Here is a 17,522-nt window from a genome sequence, read left to right as displayed (position 1 = left end):
AAAAGCATTTGATCACACCGATCTTGGTGTGATCAAATGTTTTTAAGGGCAAAGGAGGAATCTGTCCATAAAAGGTACTTGTCACATGCCATTTGCTATCATAAGGGATATTTATAAATGCATATAAAAGTATTAAGCTGATCACATGGGTTGATATCTTGTATATAGTATAGTTGCTGATGATATTTGTGCTCCACTATTGAATATGTATAAAAAAAATAGTGCAATCTTTTTCCCGTTACTGATAGACACACCCTGTGATGGCAAACCACTTTACTAGTTAAACAATCCATATTTCTATTTCTTCATACTGTTTATATTATTTAGTATGAAGTAACATAGAGAACTAGGGATTCAGGCAGCATAATTCCTTTATACAGCGTCCCCATTTGCAGTTCAGCTTTCACCCCAATCAACTGGATGTCCTTTGAGTCTTGCACATATGCTGTCTGCAACTGTGCCTGGCAAAATTGATTTGCTTGCCCTTTGGAAAATGAAATTCCTTTTTTGAGAAGAGGCAAGAGAGCGTTTGATTTATGCAGCCTTATGATAATTAAAAGAGCACTAACCATTTTCTCTTGATTGAAAGTGTAGAAATAATGATGTCTAAAATATCGCCTTCAGAGTTACAGGGAGAATTGAGTATCATGAGATCCACTGGGCCAATCAAAGTGTATGTCAATGAGCATCCAGTCAGTGGAAAGGAGCAGATGTCAGCTTTGCGTTGGTCTATCATGGGTCATGGACATTCGGCATGCTTACTGGTAATAAAACAAAAACAAACACAAGATGCCATTGTAAAGCAATATCCAGAGTTACAGATTTGAAGCCGATGATAGGCAGTAGTGTACGTAATGCCCAAAAGGATATACCACATTAGCAGGGCATGTATGAGAATTTTTACAATAGAGTTGATTTGCTTAGGTCGAATAGGCTATTCGTTTTGCGAGGGAAGTTGCACTTTTAAAGGGAATTTGCCCCAGAGCTTAGTGAATAAGATTAATGTGATTTAGGAGATATTTACAATAAAGCCCTGCATCAATGTCTATGGCGCATGTGCACTTTAGAAAGGGCAGATCATGCCGTTTCTAAAGGGGGTCATGCTGTGACTGACGGCTCCTGCGCACATGCGAGGGAATGATGTCGCACGACTCTGGCCAGTCACAGAGCCGGAGTTCGTGGTCCCGGAAGGAAGAGGGGTGAAGATGGACGCTCGCTGCTAGTGGAGACAGCGGTGACATTGCAGGTTTCTGTGTCAGTTAAGTGACACATAATGGGCTACTATGGGCTGTTTAAGCTCTGCTGATTTTCATCATCCAATCATGTGCAAGAAAAATGCAGCCTTTTTCATTGAAATTTCACCACACTCAATAAGCTATGAGGAAAATACCTTTGCACAGTGCAACTTCCCTTGCAAAGAGAACAACCAATTTGCTTTTAGCAAAAGTCAACCCCAGTGGTCCAAAAATTGTTCACAATTAATACTGGAATGGCTCACACTTGATCCCTAAATGCAAAGCAGTTTATGAATAGATGAAAGCTATGAAATTGGTATTTGTTAGTTATGCACATACATAATGAGTTTCCTGAGTTTCCTATAACCTATAAGTTATAATATTTTTTTATTTTCTAGAAAATTACCTAGAACCCCCAAAACAATATACGCCCTAGAGAATAAAATGGCTGTTGTTACAATACTTTTTGTCACACTACATTTGCACAGCAGTCTTACAAGTGCACTTAAAAAAAAAAAATACACTTAAAAAATAAGACAACAGTAAAAAAATAAGACAACGGTAAAGTAATAAGACAACGGTAAAGTTAGCCCAATTTCGCCCGCTTGTGGAATGGCGACATACGTTCAATCTTAAAAATCTCCATATGTGACGTTTAAAAAATTCTACAGGTTTCATGTTTTGAGTTACAGAGGAGGTCTAGGGCTAGAATTATTGCTCTCGCTCCAAGCCCTTGTACACATGGTCGAAAATGTGTGTGGGCTCCATTGGACTTTTTCCATCGGAATGTCCAACCAACAAAGTTTGAGAGCTCGATATAAAATTTTCCGACAACATGATCCGATCGGACTTTGTCCGATCGTTTGTAGAGAATTCTGATCAGACAAAGTCCCACACATGCTCAAATCAAATTAGAAGACCAAAGCTATTGGCTATTAGCCTGAAGGTACTCCCGTTGTAACCAATGAATGTCATCACTTTCCGAACGATCAGATTTTCCGACAACTTTGTCCAACCATGTGTATGCAACACCAGTTTCGGACAAAATTCGTTGGATTTTGTTGTCGGAATGTCCGACCGTGTGTACAAGGGCTTACAATCGTGGTGATACCTCACATGTGTGGTTTGAACACCGTTTTCATATGCGGGAACTACTCACGTGTGCGTTTACTTCTGCACCCGAGCGTGACGGGACAGGGCGTGTTTAAAAAATTATAATTTTTTTTCAAATTTTTGTTACCTTTTTTTTTTTTTACACTGTTCTTTCGAAATAAAATAAAAAATTGTGTCACTTTTATTCCTATTACAAGGAATGTAAACATCCCTTGTAATAGACAAAAAGCATGGCAGGACCTCTTAAATATGAGATCTGTGGTCAAAAAGACCTCAGATCTAATTTTTACACTATTGCAATAATAAAATTAAAAAAATGTTGTTTGAAAAAAAAAAAAAAAAGTTGCTATGGGCGGAAGTGAAGTTTTGACGTCGCTTCCGCCCTGCAATGATATGGAGCCGGGTGAGGGCCATCTTCCCCTCACTTATCTCCATACAAGAGTGTTAGGTATTAGTAATTTGCCACTAATCTCAGGCCGCGTACACACGCGGGGACTGTTCGCTCAACTTTGTCCGTCAAACAGTTTCAGCAAACAGTCCGCTCAAAATTAGCATGGACGGACTTGCCCACACACGACGAACGAACAGTTTGCTGAAACCGTGCGCGATGACGTGAACGGCACATACGACGGGACGGAAAATACAACGTCCTATACACTGCATTACAACTTTCGGCGTGTAAATCCTTTCTGAGCATGCGCGGAACTTAGTTTGACGGACAAGCCTACACACGAGGGGACTGTTCGCTGAAACCAAGTTTCAGCGGACAGTTTTTCGGAAATTCCGAAAAACCTTGTTCAGCAAACTGTTCGCTGAAACTGTCCGCTGAAAGCCCACACACGGGCGGACTGTCCGCCGAAACACTGTTCAGCGGACAAAGTTGGGCGAACAGTCCCCGCGTGTGTACGCGGCCTTAAGTGCTCTTAAGCATTCAAATGTAACTGTGAAATCCATTCAACATGTGCAATATACTATTGAAAACAGCCCTGGCTTTTTTTTAAAGACCATGGAGTAAGTTCATGGATCAGGAGCAAAAGCCAATCAGAAACTTCTGGCAGTGGAACCATGGCTCTGATATCTTTTGCCAAAAAAAGTGTGTCTTTCAGTGCAGAGGATCTTGGTGGAGGAGATAGGAATACATAAAGAAGGAGTTACTATTATATTAGGGAGGGTTAGTGGTAGAGTTGATTATAGGCTCGCTGCGAGGGAACCTTAAACTAGGACATTAGTTCATATGCCCTTCACTGCAAACTATCAGTACTGATCTTCAGGCACCAAAACATCACTATGGGGAGGGATTATAACCTGGCTCAATTTTTTTTACTGTATGAGACTTAGGGGAATTTTATCTAATTTACTTTCACAGTGATAATCAGGACCGGAAATGAGGTAGATGGTTGTTACTAGGACAGGAAGACACAGCTGTAAGCTGTCCCACTATAATTTGTCCAAATTAGAGATATACACCCTTACAAAGTAAGGACACAGACAGCAAATAAAAACTTTCCAGAAGTTCTAGCCCTCCTCTACCCTATAACATAGAAAAATAAATGTTTTGCTGAAGTGTGAGTTCAATATGTTGCATATAACAGTTATGATCCACAAAGCGCCATAACTCATATAGAGAGTCCTTACTGCACTTTGCACTCTACCTCTTTGGATAAGCCATGATGCATGTAGTTATTTGGTTTGATTTACCAACGGCAAATAGTCTGTTCACTTTTCAAGGGAAGTTGAACTTTGCAAGGGAATTTGACTCAGAGCTTAGTGAATGAGGTGAAGCTCTGATGACTTCCATCATCCAAACATGTATAAGTATTTATTATTTTTTTCCTTGCACATGATTAGGTATTCTTTGCAAATTGATACTTAAACTTATTCACTGAACTCTGGGGCCAATTACATTGCAAACTGAAACGCTATATGCCTTTAGTAAATCAACCTCATAGCATCCAATTTAGATTTACATAGTTACAAAGTAGGTGAGGTTGAAAAAAGACATCAAGTCCAACCTATGTGTGTGATTATATGTCAGTATTACATTGTATATCCCTGTATGTTGCAGGCATTCAGGTGTTTATCTAATAGTTTCTTGAAACTATCAATCCCCCCCCCCCCGCGCTGTGACCACCACCTGTGGAGAGGAATTCCACATCTCTGCCGCTATTACAGTAAAGAAACCGCTACACAGTTTATGGTTAAACCTCTTTTCTTCTAATTTTAATGAGTGGCCACATGTCTTGTTAAACTCCCTTCCATGAAAACGTTTTATCCCTATTGTGGGGTCACCAGTACGTTATTTATAAATTGAAATCATATCCCCTCTCAAGCATTTTTTCTCCAGAGAGAATACGTTCAGTGCTCACAACCATTTTTCATAACTAATATCCTCCAGACCCTTTATTAGCCTAGTTGCTCTTCTTTGTACTCGCTCCATTTCCATTACATCCTTCCTGAGGACTGGTGCCCAGAACTGGACAGCATACTCCAGGTGCGGCCGGACCAGAGTCTTAATTTTCCTATAATGAAATTAAAGTGATAGTAAACCTCAGCAGAGTTAAAAAAAACAAGTAAGACAATGGCATAATATGCTAGTATGCAACCTTAGAACGAAGCCCTCCAGTGGCACGCTGTCACCGCTGAGAGGGCTGACTTCTTCCCCAGTCTTTCCGGATTTGCGGGCTCCAGTGCTGTGAGTGGCCGGAGCCATGAAGAAGTTGGTTCTGTCACAAAGCCCTGAAGGTCCCGCATGGTATGCCAGACCTTCAAAGCGCATGCGCCAGTGACGTCACTGGCTGCATTCGGGGTGAATATCTCCTAAGCGGTGCACGTTTAGGAGATATTAATTTTATAATTCTATAATAATGTATTACCTATAGGTTAAAAATCACACAGTGGACTTTACTACTGCTTTAATAATGGTGAAATCTAGTTGGCTGCTATGGGTTACTGTGCTTTTTAATTAATTAAAATGGTATTAAACCCAAAAGCAAGGTTTTTTTTGTTTTGTTTTTTGCAGTTTGCTGTAAGTCTAAAGCCTCGTACACACGATTGGATTTTCGGCAGGGAATTGTGTGATGACAGACTGTTAGATTAAAATCCGACCATTAGTATGCTCCTTCAGACAATTGTCCAACTTTCGGCCTACAAATGTTGGATGGCAGGCTAGTAAATTTTTGGCGGACAATAGTCTGTTGTCAGATTTTCGTATTGTGTGTACACAACTCCATCACACAAAAGTCGAAAGTACAAACACGCATGCTCGGAATCAATGCTGATCAAACACAACATTAGCAGAAGGTGGCGCTCAAGAGCTGAAACCCATGTAGTACGTCACTACTTTTGTGTTTGTTGGCCAAAAATTGTGTGCCGTTAGTATGCAAGACAAAATCCAGGCACACACCCTTCAGACAAAAGTCTGATGCTTTGTTGGCCAACAATCTGATCATGTACAAGGCTTAAGTCTAAGGTAGGGCATAGATGATATGACTTTCTTTCTCCACTACGAGTGGAAGGAAAGAAAATTGCTTGATTCCCCCATCAACACAGTCAGTGTTGATGGGAAAATGTCTCCTGCGGCGCTATTGTGTTCTGCCAGCAGAGGACGCAGGGAGCCTTCCCAGCCGGCGGAATACAATGATTACTGCGATTAATCGAATGTAAAAAATCCAACAGGCTGATTGTACCCAAGTTGATTGATGGATAGAGTTGGGTACACTCTGCCTGTCCATACATGGATCGAAATTTGTCTGGTTCCTGCTGAACTGGCCGAATGCCAATCCATGTATGACTGGCTTAAAAGAAGAAAACAAATGCAGCCACCACATCTAATGATTGGTAAGCTGTAATATATTTAATTTTGGTTTGGGGTTTAATACCAATTTATTTAAATGCCTGCAAGGGGCTATTACTGTACATGGATAGTAAGTACTCTACATCCATTTGCAGAATGCACCTCCACTATTTTTACACGTTGGGGTCATCCATCCCTGCAAAACAGCTTTTATAAATCTGATTTGCATTCTGTGCCTGCTTGTCTCTGGGCATTTTCACTACAGATTATAAAAAGCTTTTATTGTACACTAAATAAAGCAGTGTATTAATCCATTTAATTGCATTACCTTGTTAGGTTGTCTGTGAATTTCTAATTATCTGACTTTTTACTTTAGATTCACCTATCATTCCACTATAGGCGCACTTCACTTCTATTAGGGAAATAAGAGGCATGCAGCCAATTAGTCTTTGCCGTTATGTATGCAATTGCTAAGATGCACATCGCAAAGTGTGGCCATTAAATAAAATAACTCTGGGTATTTAGCATAGCGTTCTGAGCGTCTAAGTAAACCGAAATGATCTTTGACTTGAAAAAATCATCCAAGCATAGAGCATTTGTGTGTATTTAACTTTTCCGTATTGCAGAATCTTATTAATGAAATGATGTACTGTAATCAAACAGAAGCTCAGGAGGTGGGGGTTCTTATGAAAGCTATTGGTCACAGCTACTGAGAGACACATTTAGTGTTCTTTATTACTAAGAGAAAATATACAGCTTTGAAGATTTCCCGGTGCAGAAAGCATCCATATTGGCTGCAGCTAAATTTAATGATGGGCCTATTTTTATGGTTTAGCAGGCTTGACTGCCCAGATGAGAAGTAGTAGAAAGATTAAACCACATGAATATTTGTCCTTGAATTCAAGGAGACGGGGACATAAAAAAGGAAGAGATATTGTTTGATACTCTTTTAATTGTTGTTAAAGCACTCTCGCCTAGCAGTAAAAAGGGTCGCTGGTTCGAATCCCAACATGACACTACCTGCTTGGAGTTTGCATGTTCTCCCTGTGCCTGCGTGGGTTTTCTCCGGGTACTCCGGTTTCCTCCCCCACTCCAAAGACATACTGGTAGGTTAATTGGCTTCTCTCTAAATTGGCCCTAGTATATGAGTGTGATTTAGGGACCTTAGATTGTAAGCTCCTTAAGGGAAGGGACCGATGTGAATGTACAACGTAAAGCGCTGCGTAAATTGGCAGCACTTTATAGGTACCTTAAATAATAATAACAATAATAATAATAAATAAAGTTAGCAAAGCTGAGTCTTAGGTCAATGATGTTACTTATGCATTGTAGCAGAGTTGGACCTTAGGTCAATATAGTTACATATGAACTGTAGCAGAGCAAGGCCTTTGGTCAATGTCGTTACCTTTGAACTGTAGGAGAGCTGGGCCTTAGGTCAATGTAGTTACCTATGAGCTGTAGCAGAGCCAGGCCTTAGGTCAATGTAGTTACATATGAACTATAGTAGAGCTGGCCCTCAACCCTCCTGGCGGTATTCCCGAATTTGGCTCAGGGTGGAAATTCAGTACCATTATCGGTAACCCTGAGCCAGACTTGGGATCGCATCACTGGATCCAGGATGAGTTTACCTACCTTATCCCCTGGATCCAGTGATGCCCCCCCCCCCCCCGCCCCCACTGTGCGAGCGGCTTTTCCTCTGTTCGATCTACCACAGAGCCGAGCTCTGTTCCCTGCGAGCATCAAATACTGAAAAGTAATGACAGTGACAATTCTGCAAATTTCTGTGTTTTTGATTTGATTACATTATTGAATCATTTTTATTATTATTATATTATTATTTGGTATAATTCTTTATAGTTATTTATTCTATTTTAATTTATGATTTTGTTTTTAAAATTTTATTATACCCAGGATGTCTACTAGACTCTGGTTTGGACAGATTTAAGTGAGTTATTCCTAAGGCCGCGTACACACGGGCGGACTGTTCGCCCAACTTTGTTCGTCAAACAATCCGACAAACAGTCCGCTCAAAATTTGCATGAACGGACTTGACCACACACGATGAACGAACAGTCTGCTGAAAGCGTGTGCGATGACGTGAACGCACGTACGACGGGATGAAAAATTCGACGTCCAATACACTGCAATGCAACCTTCGCCATGTAAATCCTTTCTGAGCATGCGCGAAACTTAGTTTGTCGAACAAGCCTACACACGAGCGGACTGTTCCGCTGAAACCAAGTTTCAGCGGACTGTCTTACGGGAATTCCGAAAAACTTTGTTCGTCAGACTATCCGCTGAAACTGTCCGCTGAAGCCCACACACGAGCGGACTGTCCGCTGAAACACTGTTCAGCGGACAAAGTTGGGCGAACAGTCCGCCCGTGTGTACGCGGCCTTAGAATTACAGGAATACAATATAAAACGCCAAATTTCCATGCAAAATAATTGTACCGCTTTCAGCACCAAAAATCTGAAATATTCATACCGCCAGGGAGGTTAAGTCAATGTAGCTACATATGAACTGTAGTAGAGCTCAGCATTAGGTCAATTTAGTTACATGTGGACAGTGCCAGAGCTGGACCTTAGGTCAATGTAGTTACATATAAACTGTAGCAGAGCTGGGCCTTAAGTCAATATAGATAATTTCATTGACCTAAGGCTCAACTCTGTTACAGTTCATAAGATACATTTACCCTGAAAAAAGCCAACCTTGTCCTCTCATGTCAGGAATCCATAAGCAGATATTCAGATACTGTCAAAATGTGTAAATGATTGGTGGGCAGTGGCCTCCCTATAACGGTGTTTATTGATATAGGCTCCATACAGTCCATACATCTAGTAGCAGGTACCATTTTCGTTTTTACCTTCTTAGGAAAGATGTGCTACCCAGCTGACCACCATGCCACAATCATGTTCTGGCAACAGTGGCTCGGTATTGTGGGGAACATATTATTGTTAGGAAGATAGACCTAGATTATATGTTATCTAGTATTGGATTCAATCATATGTGCCAGATGGATGACCTAGGATACTTTTTGACATGTGTAACTTTGTGGTGTTTAGCACCTTGTCTACCAACTTATCATACTTTTTTTTTTTTTTTGTTATTGGGTTGATGATGAAAAGCCCCTGTGCATTGTATAACAGAATGAAAGGAATACAGTAGGGTATTGGAACATTAAAGTAACACAAAACAATATCCTTATTCCGCAAAATTAATCAATACACATCCATGGAGTGGCTCTTAGACATGTTTTACCTTAATATATTCCCTGCAATAAAATTCCCACTAGTTGGATGGCCATCCTCACCTCCATTCTTACTTACCTGGGTCTTATCTCGATCTAGTGTTGGTTGCACTCATGCGCACTGCTCTATGCACTCTACACATTTCATGTTCCATAGTCCATCTCAGGAGAAAGCAAGAGAGGGAGGCTAGCGTCCTAAATATAGTAGGACCATCTATTTTCCTTTAGTAAATCCACCCTGGTGTCTTTTTTTATGCTTATCCATACTCCACATGCTACACGATTTGACCTTTTATGAATCAGTACATGATAGCTATCAAAGATGGTGCCGAAAAAAATAAATCAACACAAAAAATTAAAAGATATAAATGTCAGTAAAGGTTTGCATGTTTGTTAATGTATAATTATTACACCATTTGGAACTCATTCCGTTTCTAAGTTGAGAAATTAGACTTAAAAGATTCAGTTAAAAAAACCAAGATGTGATTTGGAGAACAAAAAAAGAATCTGGAAGCTAGACAAGTAGAAAATGATAAAATATTATACTTCACAGCTTGTTTATTGTTGCAGAAAATGGAAACAAATATTAACCTATGAATGTTAGTAGGCAGTCCTATGGAATGCGGCAATGCATACCGAATTCAATTTGTGCTGTTTTTTTTTTTATCACAAAATCGCTATGAAAGGCTTCACAGATGTATACAATTCCTTGAAGCAAATAACAATATCAGAACAAGACCTCATTATTTTAATGCTTCATTTTCAAGCAATGAAGACTAATTTTATGATATCCCCCTTGTATCAGAGTATTTGCAAATCTCAAGTATTTAATTAGCCGCACTATGCAAACATCTAACGCATTAAACAAACAAGCTCTTGAATCTTTGCCTTTGCTTCAGTAGGCAAATAATGAGTGAACATGTGGTGCCTGGCCCATTATTGTATACTATTACCAATATAGTAAAGAAAGAGCTCATAAAAATGTTCAGACAATTTTAGAACAATGAGCCCACAGCTGCAAAGATAATATTAACAACAATGCAATTAATAGTGTCTAATACTGCTATAATGTGTCCATATTATTCATAAAAAACGCATGTTTCCAATTAACCAAGCTCCACAAACATCCAAGTTTTAATTAATGGAGGTGTCTTAAGATCTGAACCATAGGAGGGAACTAATTACAGCCCCTGGGTTACAGTAATAGTTACTTATAACTTATATTTACAATGCATATATTATTAAACAAGCAAAACACAGGGCAGTTCTAGCTGTGCTAAAATGGGCATACAATTATTTGAATGTATAATTAAATCAGAACCTATCAGAGTATGACTGCATATAACTAAATTTCTGTTAAAGCGAGTGCAGCTTATTGCTGTGGCCCCTGATCTAGACATGTGGGGTTGATTTACTAAACCTAGAGAGTGCAAAATCTGGTGCAGTCCTGCATAGAAACCAATCAGCTTTCAGTTTTTTTTTTTGTCAAAGCTTAATTGAACAAGCCGAAGTTAGAAGCTGATTGGCTACCATGTACAGCTGCACCAGATTTTTCACTCTCCAGTTTTATTAAATTAACTCGAGTTAAGGGAAGCATAATCATCCATACGTATATAAGGTAGTGTCAATCGCTCCTGTAATGCTTTCTGTGATGCCATGGTCTGGACACATTTTCTAATGTATGCTGTAGACTGCATATTGTTTGCCCTGGAGTGGCTTAATACAATGTGGTGTACTTTCACTACAAAAAACCTAAACTCTATTTATTTCCTCTGTGCCTATTTATTTAAAGTTAGTATTAGTTTCAAAATGAATAAAAAACTGTAAAGAAAAAAAGGTAAAATCTACAGGCCCCAGCTTTAGGTCACCACAAGAATGAGCCCCTGGTAATTTTTTTATTTCTAGCTAGCAATTTAAATAGGAGGGGGGTCAAAAGAAATAATTTATACAATACATTAATACAATGTCTGATATTTTCACACAGTTATAAAGTTACATAGTTCGTCAGGTTGAAAAAAAAGTCCATCCAGTTTAACCACAAAAAAAAACTAAAAATAATATCATACAATCCCATATACCCAATTCTATACCCACAGTTGATCCAGAGGAAGGCAAAAAAAAACAGCAGAGCATGATCCAATTTGCTATAGCAGGGGGAAAAATTCCTTCCTGTTCCTCTGAGAGGCAATCGGAATTTTCCCAGATCAACTTTACCTATAAATATTAGTACCCAGTTATATTATGTACATTTAGGAAATAATCCAGGGCTTTCTTAAAGCAATCTACTGAGCTGGCCAGAACCACCTCTGCAGGGAGTCTATTCCACATTTTCATAGCTCTTACTGTGAAGAATCTCTTTTCCTCTAGACGTAAAAAGTGCCCCCTTGTCCTCTTTGTTGACTGTAAAGTGAAAAACTCAACACCAAGTTCACTATATGGACCCCTTATATATTTGTACATGTTGATCATATCCCCCTTAATCTCCTCTTATCAAGAGTGAATAAAATCAGTTCTTCTAATCTTCTCTGTACTTTCTCCAGTTCCTCAATATAATTTTTGAGAACTGGTGCCCACAACTGAACAGTATAACCCTACTTACACATGTGGAGTGTAAGGCCGCGTACACACGGGCGGACTGTTCGTCCAACTTTGTCCGCTGAACAGTGTTTGGGCGGACAGTCCGCTCGTGTGTGGGCTTTCAGCGGACAGTTTCAGCGGACAGTTGGACGGACAAGGTTTTTCGGAAATTCCGTAAAACTGTCCGCTGAAACCTTGTTTCAGCGAACAGTCCGCTCGTGTGTAGGCTTGTTCGTCAAACAAAGTTGCGCGCATGCTCAGAAAAGATTTTCACGCCGAAAGCTATAATGCAGTGTATAGGACGTTGTATTTTTCGTCCCGTCGTACGTGCCGTTCACGTCATCGCGCACGGTTTCAGCAAACTGTTCGTCCGTCGTGTGTGGCCATGTCCGTCCATGCTAAGTTTGAGCGGACTGTTTGCCGAAACTGTTGGACGGACAAAGTTGGGCGAACAGTCCGCGCGTGTGTACGCGGCCTTAGGGGGAAAAAATGGGCCATAGGTTTTAGTGAGCATCAATATTCCTATTGCCCACTTTCCTGAATAGGACTTTAGGAGTAATGGGTACTGCAATAACAACCAGCCGGGACTGGAGACATCACAGATGTCATAACTGTTCAATAAAGATTAGGACATTTTTTATGATCCATTGTATGCTGGCGAATATGTATATTTAATAGGTTTTAGTGAACCTTGGCTCAAATTACCAAACACCAGCAGCTGACGGTTGACAGCAAAACCTGACAGCTGAATCAACACAATGGCACCAAGCCTACTGAAGACTATGCAAAAAGACACAAGTCTACAATACAGGGCTCTTCTGCTTCCAACGTGGCAATACATACTTAGGCATTGTGAACTGCATTGTGGCATTGCACGAAATGTGTGCAATCTCTACTATCACAAAGTAAAGTAACTGGCTCCAAGCATTACTACAGGTTAGAGAATGTGCCACATCAGGTATATGCTGATAGTTTTGATTTTCAGCTACCTGCTGCTGATGTTAGCTTCACAACTTTCCCATATATCCACATTTGTTTTGTTGAGGGCGATCATGACACATGCCAATATCAGGTTTTATATGACTTACATAAAAGTAAGCTTCAGAAATAACTCTAACTGTAGACAGCCTATAGTTTCTTTCTTGACCCTTCCTTATAACTACAAGTGACCATACCACAGCTACAGGATTTTGGATCTCTCCGGGCTGAAATCTGTGCCCTCTGGTTGATCTACTCCTTCTTTTCCTAGTCAGAGATAACCTCCTATTCTGTTCTACTACTTTGATTGCAGAGTTATCTTAGCCCCCTGATGATGTTCTTCTGCTTATCTAGTCTGGTGAGATCAGCATGGAGGTTGGAAAGGAGCAGTGATGCTCTAAAAAGTCTGAGGGAGGAGAAGCAAGGATGAAGGTCAATATAGAGGTTAGACTAAGTCCTGGACCACAAGGTGCTGCTGAAGAGATTTGCATCGTGCTTGTGCTGTATGTGGGGCTGAGAAGATAACTGGAGCAGCAGCTAGAAGAGAAGTGGCAGTGCAATTTTAGGCAGGGTTAGTTGAATGCTCCTACACCCACCATGTTCCAAGCTCCTCTCTAGGTCAGGTTGTGCATAAACCAGCCCTGCCAATGATCCAGTCTTACTAATATTCTTGCACTTGCAGTCACAAAGGCATCTTCTTCCAACCACTAATTTCCAGCTTTCTTCCTTTGATCTCCAAGCATTCTTCCATCTGTTCTCCAAAACACAAGCCCTTAACCTCTTTGCTTTCACCTGCACGTTTAATTTTTCGGCTTTGTAAAGCTCCATGGTGACTTTTAAAAGCACCCAGAGGCTATAAACAGGGATAAAGAGATGACTGACCCTTCCTGCCTACAGCTCGCCCCTTAGCCCCTTCACTCTGCCCATCTATTTGACCACCTTTCAGCCCTACCTCTCTGCCAATCTCTCCGTTCACCTATCCTACAACTCTCTTGCTTGCCTGTTGTAGGCAAGTAGCATCAATGGATGTCAGCCATCCATTTATGCCTTCCTACAGCGGGCCGAGCTTGACTTCAAAAAGAGAGGTGGACTGAGAGGCAGGGATAAGGGGTGGCTAGGTGGGAGGCATGGCTGTAGCTTAATACAGAGTTACATGCACCCCCATAAAATGGCATGGTATCGTGTAACTCCAAGAGTGAGTGACTTACTCGCAAACTGGCCACTCAAGCACAGATCTACTTCCATGCTTGGCATTATCAGATTGCAACAGCAAACAAGAAGTACAGGTACTTGTTGATTCACCAGTTATAGCTAGAAAAACTAGCAAATTAAATATAACAAGCTACGGTAAAATATGGTAAAATACACCTACTTCGAATGACATGCACTATGGAATAATTCAGGGAGGAAACATACACATTAATTCAACCATTTTAATCAATTGGCAAAAAAGAAAATACGGACAATTTGTTTTGGAAGCTCTGTAAGAATCTAACATAGTTATGAAACATACGATTGTCCCCCATTTTGTGTAGCAGAATATCCCCATTTTGCCTTTTTCCCATGTATTATCCAGAAGGGGGGGGGGGGGGTAGTAGAATAGCATAGAATGTTCTGTATGTATCAAAATTATGGAGGACATATATTTAAGAATTTCCCAAAGAATAACATTACCAAAAGATTAAAAATTTGAACACACTCAACAACAATGTAAATACATTGAAAAAATACAGATATGTTGAATCACCCACCAGTTTGTAGGCCCTCTAATCACATACATGTCTGGTATCTCCTTACTATATATCATTTAAATTGTGATAAGAGGAATTAGGTTTCATTATGAGAGGGGGCATTGCAAGCCACCTCTCTGGATATATTTTACCGCTATCATTCCTTACAGATGTAAGAATCCAGTGAATGATTGAACTCTATTCATTGTAAAATGGACTGACCCTTTAACAAGCCAGTGGGTAATTAAATTATCAGACAAACCGAGCCTTTACCCATTAATGAAGAAAAAAAAGTTTAATTAGATTGTGTAATATTGTAAAGTCTATTCACCTTTGAATTGATCAAAGAATTCTGGCATTTAACCATAGAATTTTTAATTGAAGAGGCATCATTTCGACACCACCTGAATATTGCTAATTTTGTAGATCATGTTCTACAATAGAAAGATCAATCTGTTCCACATTGTACAATGTCATAGTCTGACATTCAGGGCAGAGGTCTCAGCAGTCAAATCAATTCTTTACAGTTGACTATTTAATAAGGTATGTCGTTTTCGAAGGTTTACAAAAAAGTTATTTTATCTTGAGTACAGTCTTTATGTTGGGCAAAGTAGGTATGTAGGAAATCGTATTTCTTTAAGATGGGATGGTGCTTCATTCTGGACAATCCTTTCTGCGTTACACCATTAACACTTCTTTTTTTTTTTAAACAGTCCTGTTATCACATAGTTGATCCATCTTGTGCAAAAACTAAGTTGCTTAAAATTACAACCTATGTTACATCATATACTATGCATTACAAAGCAAGGAGGAACTCTAAATTAACATCTGCAGTTTGGAGTCAAGCTATGCCAATGCAAATTGTAATTTTGACATATTTATTTCAAGCTGCTCACACTTAATCAATTCTTATTTGAGCAGTGGGAAACATTGTAAGTGTGGAGTAATAAGACCTTTAGAGAGAGAGTGAACTTTAGGCTAAATGTTGTTTTAGGTGGAGTTCTGAACAACAATAAAGTGATGTAACTACAAAACACAGGTGTATGGGCCCTCCAAGGGTTTTCACAATCTAAGTTAATCTTGCAGAGTGTTTCTCAGGAGATGACAAGAGCTCTCCATAAACCTTGGATAACTGCACGAGTAGAAGGGTATTCATACAGTCATACGATTTACAAAACTGCTTAAAAGTCAGTTTTCATTTGTTACATCTATGAGTTTCTATACCTAGTAAATGCAAAATCTTTAATCTAAGCTCCAGAGAAACCTTGACCTTGGCCACATGCAGTTATTGGTTGCTGATGCCGATATCTTAGAACATAAAGTTGTTGTTGTAACATGTATTTTCATATACAGTTTATCATGTTTGCAGAACATAAAAAAACAGGCATGACCGCTTGTGCTAAAAAAAATTATCAACAAAAATAAATGCATATTTTTTGATAATTCATTAACTTATCAAATGAGTATAAATAGAAAGACCCCCTAACAAGGAGATCACAGTACCACCCCCCCCCGGTACAGCGGGACTTTTATGGCAGACCAAAATACGAGTAAAAAATATATTACAAATGTATTCACAAAAATAATATACAAAATCGTTATACAGGACAGTATAAAAATCCATACATATATCAATGCATGAAATCATACATGTAAATATATAGTTTGCACAACATCAAAGGTTTCATATATGATTTTATAATGTGAACTCTGACATGTTTCAGGAAAACATTCCCTTCTTCAGAAGCATATCTAAGGAGAACAAATAGCTGTAATCATTTATTTGTAAATGAACAAAACTCCTGAGAATAAATCTCATATCAAGAGTAAATAGTTGTGTGTGAGTATATATATATAAATGTATATCAAACCTGTTGTCTGCCAGAATTATTGATAGATCACCCCACGGAGATGCACAGCCAGAAAGTGCTAGGGACCCATAGGTGGCCCGCATCAAACCCACATATAGGTCTTCTATTGTGCTGCTGGGGGAACAGACTATCTCCACGTGTGGTGTCTAGGCAGTTGAACCATACATGAACCATACCAAATCATACATGAAACCTTTGATGTTGTGCAGACTATATATTTACATGTATGATTCCATGCATTGATATATGTATGGATTTTTATACTGTCCTGTATAACACATTTTGGTATTATTTTTGTGAATAAATTTGTAATATATTTTTTACTCATATTTTGGTCTGCCTTAAAAGTCCCGCTGTACCGGGGGGGAACTGTGATCTCCTTGTTAGGGGATCTTTCTATTTACACGTTCCAGTCATCCTGATTGCTTTATTTACACGTTTTGGGATGTCGGCGGCAATGATATTGGAAAGTTTGATGCTCTCCTTCATGGTTCATCTCTTATATATCAAATGAGTATAAGGTCTGTTTACACTTTACTATTCAAGGTTATGTATAATTATAATGGTTTTTTTTTTCTTTTAGGTGGGAGGCCATACAATGCTGCCGATTCGCTGGATGCCACCTGAAAGCATTATGTATAGAAAATTTACCACGGAGAGTGATGTGTGGAGTTTTGGAGTTATCCTTTGGGAGATTTTCACATATGGAAAACAACCTTGGTTCCAGCTCTCAAACACAGAGGTACAATTTAACATTGTTATTACTGTGGCAGTCAATGAGTGTTAGTTACATTTGCTTCTTGGTTCATGTGGCTAATACATGTTCTCTGTACTGTGTAGGGATTATTTCACACATTTTAGTTATAATTAGATGTATTATAGTCAAGGAGGATGTAGCAGCACATGGGAATGCCAACTCCTTTTCTCTTTGGCCTATTTTAAAAGTATTCCCAAGCCAGCTGGATGATATAAAAC

At 39.4% G+C, this 17,522-nt stretch overlaps 1 protein-coding gene across 4 annotated transcripts in view; it reads left to right on the top strand.

Annotated features, from left to right (window-relative positions):
- Nucleotides 1–17,522, top strand: part of NTRK3 (neurotrophic receptor tyrosine kinase 3) — a 1,011,888-nt gene that overhangs the window by 976,613 nt on the left and 17,753 nt on the right. For all 4 annotated transcript variants that reach the window (XM_077472645.1, XM_077472644.1, XM_077472642.1 and 1 more), the window contains one exon: nt 17,131–17,289. In XM_077472645.1, the coding sequence (XP_077328771.1) occupies nt 17,131–17,289 (159 nt within the window). The remainder of the gene's footprint in view (nt 1–17,130; nt 17,290–17,522) is intronic.

This window comes from Lithobates pipiens, unplaced genomic scaffold (assembly GCF_037356315.1).
Source record: "Lithobates pipiens isolate NorthernLeopardFrog02 unplaced genomic scaffold, aLitPip1_a1.2 Scaffold_8, whole genome shotgun sequence".
Classification (NCBI taxonomy): Eukaryota; Metazoa; Chordata; class Amphibia; order Anura; family Ranidae; genus Lithobates; species Lithobates pipiens.
This window is presented reverse-complemented; position numbering and strand designations above follow the sequence as displayed.